Consider the following 7,398-nt stretch of genomic DNA (forward strand, 5'->3'; position numbering starts at 1 on the left):
GCCCTTTCAATGATCTATTATTATTTTTTTAGTTTCTGTCCAACTTCATTTATCTAAAATGAACTCGGTATCTCATAATAAGGGCCTTTCCTCTACATGCATATATTTATATGTTTTAATCTGCTAGATACTCGAGTAACGATATTGGCATTGAAAAATCTATGGAAATTGGCAGCGATCCTTCAGACAGTGAGGAGAGCGACGACAATGACATACAGGGTACTAGCATTACAAAACTGATCAATTTGTATGATCCTAAAGAATTCGAGAATCTGGAAGCATCGACGGAGATCAAGGAATTATTTCAAAATATAATAAGGCAAGTATTTAGTGTATTTTCTGTTAAAATTTACAAATTTATTTGCTAATTACTATTTCAGAACAACAATAATTAAATAAAAAAATTATTAATAAAATTACTTAAGGAAAAAAGAATTCGGTCTGATCAAATATATTTAATTAGATATGCTCAAATATGATTTCTCATATTTGTTATTAGATCATCTGGTACATGTTCACATATAACTATATCTATATTCGAACGCGACCCAAAATAAATTACATTGATCCCTTTATGATTTTTAATTATCTGAGCAGATCTGGATACATTCGATAAATTATTATATCTAATTCCGATGAAAATTTTATCATATTAATCATATATAATCATGTAAAATTATACAGAAATATAAACAATTATGTTATGTATAACCCATTACATATAATTTTGTAATTTTATATGATACTTCTAATTCTTATATATATAATTATATACGTACATGTAAATTTCTTATTTTCTATTCATAAATATATTATAAATATAGTTATAACAAATCTTATATACAACATTTTTATACATGTTTATATATGAGAAAATTTATTTCAGATCGATGCTATTTTATGATGATGTGAAAGTTAGTAAAGCATTATTGATTAGGTTTATTTTATAAAAGAAATACTATAACATATTAAATTTCATCTTTTTAATAATATCTATTGACCAAATACAGCATGCATCCATTAATATCATATTCAGTGTTCATGGATTATTAAAGTAGATTCCCGTCGTAAAACTAAAACACAAAGGCCCAAAACTTATAGTTTCACAGCTCTTAGTTAATTCTTAATCGAGCTTCAATTTATTCCTTATCTTTTTCCAATTCTAGAATTGATAAGAGATGAGGAATAAATTTAACTTCGGTTAAGAATTAATCATAAATTGTGAAATTAGGCTTAAAATGTAGTACAACTTTTGGATGAGTGACGCTTGGATAGTGCATCTTTGGAGTAACACCATGAATAATTCTTGAATTCAGGAGGAAATGATTTTTTTTAATTTTGCCGTGTGTATTCTGGAATATGATGCTAATAATAAAACTCAAACAATATGAAATGAATATTAGATCAATATGAATACAAATATAACAATAATAATAATAATAATTTTATTGAGTGCAGTGGTAACAGAAATTATTCATTTTTGTTAACTATTATTATAAAATTTTTAAATTATTTTTATAGGTTTTTGTATTCGATCTTGCAGCAAGTGTTTACTTTATTAATTATTAATTTTTTGTGATAACACTTAAATGAAAGTAATAAAAAGTAACACAATTTTGTCATAACAAAATAATGTTCAATAATGTTTTGAGAGAGAATTAAATAACTACTACTTTGGTTGGAACAGAAAATGTTTTTGAATGCGATATAAAAGTTTCATAGAAGAATTAAAGTCATTTGGATTGGAATAGGAAGATCTTTCAATAGAAATATAAAGATATATATTTAGGTTTCATTATACAAAAGTTAAAGATAATAACACTTAGATTATATATTCTTTATTTGTATGATTAGTATGGAATTTAACTTGTCAGTTGTTGATATCAAATCTAAGAATAATACATATCATTAGAATTATTATTTATTTAATTTAATTATTTATTTAATAATTATTATTATATATATTATTTATTTAATTTAGTATAAGATTTAACTTGGCGCCAATTATTTATACTAAATCTTTTTTACGAACGTTACATAAAATTTTGGAATTTAACTTGACACCAATTGTTGATATCATAATCTTTAATATGAATAATATGTATCATTAGAATTAATATTATTTAATTTGATATGAGATTTAACTTCGCTCCAATTATTGATATCATCTTTTATACATATAATTAAAATTAAGTAAATAACAAAAATAGTATTGCTTGCGTTTTACTTTTTAATTTGATAGAATTTAAATTGATTAGTTAAGACTATATTATTTAAGTTTTAATTTCGTACATTAATTTTTTTCGAGGAATAATAATTTTTTACAGAGAATTAAAATTATACCATTATTTTTGGGTTAAAATAAGAGGACCTTTAATAAGAATATTAAAAAAAAAAATTAAAACTGTTACTATTTAAATTGGAATAATAAAAAGATCCGTATCACTTAGATTCTATTCGAGAAGCACGTACACTTTTAGCGCCTTTTTTCCTTTCTTTAAACAAGTAATTTTTTATGCAAAATACACAAAATTTTGTGAAATTTAACTTGGCGCCAGTTGTAACAATATCAAATTTTTTATACGAATGAAATACATATCATTAGAGTTAAGTAACAAAGATATTACTGCTTTTAATATATATCTTGATTAGTTAAGATTGCATCATTTTGGTTTTAATTTTTAATTCGGTACAACAGCTTCTTTCGAAGAATAATAATTTTTGATAAAACATTAAAGCTGTCATTATTTAAGTTGGAATCTTCAATAAGAATATCTTTGAGGAAGAATTAAAACAATTGTGACTTGAATTGGAGAATAATAAAAAATACGTAACGTATCACTTAAATTCTATTCGAAAAGCATTCTTACTCCTACAGCACAAAGTTACGCAAAAGTTATAGTAATACTGCTGCAACATTGCAGCAACATTGCATATTACAGCAATATTGCAGAGATTTCCAGATATTGCTGCAAATTTTGTGCTGTATAAGTAGCCTTTTTTTAACTTATTTTTTTTTTAAGTTTATTCTGATATCATACATTTTATATTACTCGTAACAAATGCCAGCATGCCATTTTGTTTGCATCCGATCTCCTTTAGAAATATTATGTTATAAACAAATAGAAATCAAGGTTAAATAGATCATTATCATCTTCTAATTTAGTTAAAAAATATAGTATTCAAATATATAATTTCGTTTTAATGTCCTTTCGTTAAATTATACAAAATAGAGATCGATGACAAATAAATCGCTTCTTTGTTATCATTTCTTGCCTTAATAAAATATCAGCATAATTTCATTTCCATTCGATCTTCTTTTATTAAATATTAAGTTATAAACAATTTGAGATTGGGATCGAATAGATTATTATCTTCTAGCTTAGTTAATAAATATAGTTCTTAAATAAATAGTTCGTAAATAAATTTCGTTTCCGTTCTATCTCCTTTCATTTAATTAGTTAATGACATCAATAAAAATGTGTAGCGCCATTCCTAATACATTAAATTCAATTGACACTTGAAAAAGACAAAATTATATTAAAGAATCTTGTGATATGAACTATTTAATGAAAAACATTAGAATTACGTAAATATAAAAAGTGATCCGGAATTAGTGTTTGATTCACATCTGGTTTTATTCTATATATTAAGTTATAATCAAATAAAAATCGATGACGAATAAACTACTTTGTCATTATCATTTCTTAGTTTAGTTTTTCACAATTTCCCAATTTTCGCAATCAAGATATTAATTTTTAAAGCGTCGAATATCCGTCATCGATAGCTTGCGTGCGGGGAATGGAGACTGCCTGGCAAGCACCCCGCGCCGCGCATGGACTTCAAACTCTAAGGCCTTTTCTATAATAAAATCGTAAACGTAAGAAATTAACCAATCCTAGTCAATTATTTTTCTCGCACAATTGTGATTGGCCAATTTCTTACGGCTTACCAGCGACTCTATTGTAGAACTATAAATGTATAAGGCACTATAAAGAGTGAGTATTCGCATATTCATCATTTTTACTCCTTTCCCCACTTCTTACTCTATTCCGCCCCTGAGCTGAGAAGATTATAGTCGTTATAGATACGGTTGTTGTAGATTATAACTTCTAAGCTTGTAGCTTCATATTTATGTATTTCTGCATTTTACCATAAGATTAAGAGACAAAAAGGATATAAAATATTGAAATATTATATATTAACGAAGACAAAAAATTTATAAAATGTCTTGTTGCGTTACGGTAAACTATATCAATAGATCAGGAAAAGGTATTCGATTATTTAAATTTCCTGCGGATAATATTCGTCGACAACTTGCTGTATTGCTGTAAAATAAATACATGACTTGTGAGTAAACATCATTACACATTCTCGCAGATGAGAAATTTCAATCTTTTTCTTCAAATTAACATACATATTTGACATCTTTAGAAATAACCTAGAACGCCAGACACTCTTCAGATCCTGCACTAATATTACGATAGATATTAAACTGATTTTGAGAGCAAAAATGGAATGAAAGGAGCTACAAAATTTCAAGCAGAAAATACAAATCATAACCTGCAATGACCATAACTCGTCACAGCTCAGTGATGGAATGGCGACAAAGCAGGGAATGGAAAAAAGAATAAAAATGGTGGACCTACGTTTCTAGTGCTCTAGTAGAACATAAATGTCACAACTTGAACGCAAGCATCTGATCAGCGCCTCTAGCGCTATTTAACCAGACGTACATCTGTTAGTCGACGTTAATAATGATAATGATGATGTTTTTTAAAATGATGATAAATTTTAGAAATTCAAAAGTTTACGTCGCAATATCTCCATTCGTAGGACATTTAGAAAAAAATAAAAACATATTCGTTATACAATCCGAGCAGCAGCTATTGATTGAGCGTATATAGAACTTTATCAGTTCAGCCGTTATTGAGACTATGTCTCCAGATCTGCCGCAACTCACCGGCTACTTTCCTTACCTTACTCGCATAAAGGAGCATAGCAGTGTCTCGCGCTATGATACTTCCCTTGTCTTAGCGCCAAGATACTACCGTGTCTTCAGATATAAATCAAATTTTAAATAAGAAAAACTCCATACATTCGATCAAATGGATCTTAGTGCTTAAATCATTTCTTTTTAGTGTTTAATTAAAATTTTTTGTAAATTTATACACAATCAAACGATTGATCTTAATTGTCAATCTATCCAGGTATACGCCACAGAAAATCGAGCTTAACTACAAGTTGATACCATTTATTCCTGACTACATACCGGCCGTCGGCGATATAGATGCCTTCATAAAGATACCGAGACCTGACGGAGTCGAAGATAAAATTGGCCTAACTGTATTAGACGAGCCCTGTACTGATCAATCGGATCCAGCGGTGCTGCATTTGCAATTACGCAATCATTCTAGGAGTCCCGGCGCTGCCACGAGACAGGCGTTCGTCAAAAGGATAGAGGATGCTGAGAGAAATAGCAAGTCAATTGATAAATGGATTAATGATATGAATCAGCTACACAGGAGTAAACATCCGCCGGGTGTGCAACTGAACTATGCGATGCCAGACATCGATGGATTGATGCAGCAGTGGCCGCTTCAAGTGGAAGAAAAACTAAATGAACTACAACTGGATCTATCAGAGCTTGATTGTGATCTGCCGCAATTGGTCGATGTGATCTGCAATCTTTTGGACATTCCCACGCGAGAGAACACCCGACTAGAGGCTCTTCACACGCTATTTACATTGTACCTGGAGATTAGAAATGTTGAAAACCGAAACTTCAGTTAGCATTAAATAATTAAATTAGTCTGTATTTAAGTTGTAAGAGTTAATTCTAATCGATATTCATAGTTAATTCTTATCCAAATAAAGAATAGATTGAAATGGATTGAAATGTGTTGTGTGTTTGTGACGCTGGTGTCATCTTGTCTCATACGCCAAGGCGGCGTGTAATAACAATGACTCTCTTTGTTGTAATGAATCGAACTTTTATTGTTGAGTCAAATTTAAGATGTATTCAAAGCAGGCGGTAAGCGAAGCTTAGACCGATAACTTGTGTATTCGTTAAGATGCGTGCACCGGTAATTCGCACTTGGTAGTCGACGTCGAGTGATTTGTCAGTTCGGAAGAAAGTATATTGCGCATGGTAGCGAGACCGGCAAATCTTGGAAACTCAGCAATTCGCACACACTATTGCCTGTTCACGCGGTGTGCGTATACTGAGAACGTTAGGTAACAAAATGCAGCGACAGAACACCGGGGTAGTTCGCATTTCGGTTTTGGGATAAGAAGTATTAATGAATAGATGATCCGTATTGATCGGGATCGGGAAGCGAACTGATTTCTCGCACGCGGAATGTGTGTGCGATCGTCATCTTTTCGAGTGTACGGGAGGGGGGGGGGGCGTGATTAGAGCGAGAACACGCTTGTTTGAACGATGACAGCTCTATGAGCGTCGATTTATTCATCGTCACCAAGAATACATTCAAATCAACGATTCCGAAACAAAATAGATTCAGAACGCATTCATGAACGTTAAAATAAATCTTTCTAAAATAAATTCGAATGCATTTATTTATAAGAATTACATCACATTTCTATGTTTTTCAATCTAAAAATAATATCAGTTTTTCAATGCATAGTAAATACTGCTCAATTCAAAATTTTAAATAGAAAATGCAGTTTTTTTAATTCAATTGAATCTAATTAAATTTAATTGAATTCAACTGAATAATAACAATTTTTTGTTCAATTGGATTTATGGACTAAAATACCCATAAAAATAGTAATCTATTTTAATTTATTCTCCATTACTGGGATATATTCAAAACTATCTTAAGTAAAGTCTAACCTGTCAAACCAATCGGAGAATTGTATTATAGTATCTTAAAACATAATTTAAGACGGTCTTGAACTAAAAACGGACTATGAATATCGGCTTAGGATTCGTTATATTTGTAACTCAATATGAATTCCACATACTTGCAGTGCATTCCGTTTCACGCATGATGTGTTCACCGAGTATTAAAAGAAATAGTATGATATATCACGCGCATCATAAGTGAAATGGAACGTATTTTTAGTTTTAAGATAGTAAGAACGTAAGATATGTCTGTAAGTTGCAATTATATCTTGATATCTTTATCGTTTATTATTATATATTGATTATCTTTCAAATATCTATCCTAATATTTATAAAGTTAAATACAAATTCAAAAAATTAAGTTGCCTGGAGAAAGGAAAAAATTACTTATAATTAAGTAACACCGACAAGATACTATTAAAGACGCCTGTCAAAAAATTTTTGTGACTGTTAATTAGAAAATTACATTTAAAATTATTACATAAAAAATTACATTTTTTTCTACAGTTGTTACCTCTATTGATAATCAA

At 29.5% G+C, this 7,398-nt stretch overlaps 1 protein-coding gene across 1 annotated transcript in view; it reads left to right on the top strand.

The window, feature by feature from the left end:
- The window catches only part of LOC105621693 (intraflagellar transport protein 46 homolog), a 22,654-nt gene extending 16,861 nt beyond the window's left edge, over positions 1-5,793 (top strand). Inside the window, exons 2-3 of the mRNA XM_012203159.1 lie at positions 128-319; positions 5,211-5,793. Of these exons, the coding sequence (XP_012058549.1) occupies positions 128-319; positions 5,211-5,793 (775 nt within the window). The remainder of the gene's footprint in view (positions 1-127; positions 320-5,210) is intronic.
- Positions 5,794-7,398: the final 1,605 nt, after the last annotated feature.

The sequence above is a fragment of the Atta cephalotes genome (assembly GCF_000143395.1).
Source record: "Atta cephalotes unplaced genomic scaffold scaffold00036, whole genome shotgun sequence".
NCBI lineage: Eukaryota > Metazoa > Arthropoda > Insecta > Hymenoptera > Formicidae > Atta > Atta cephalotes.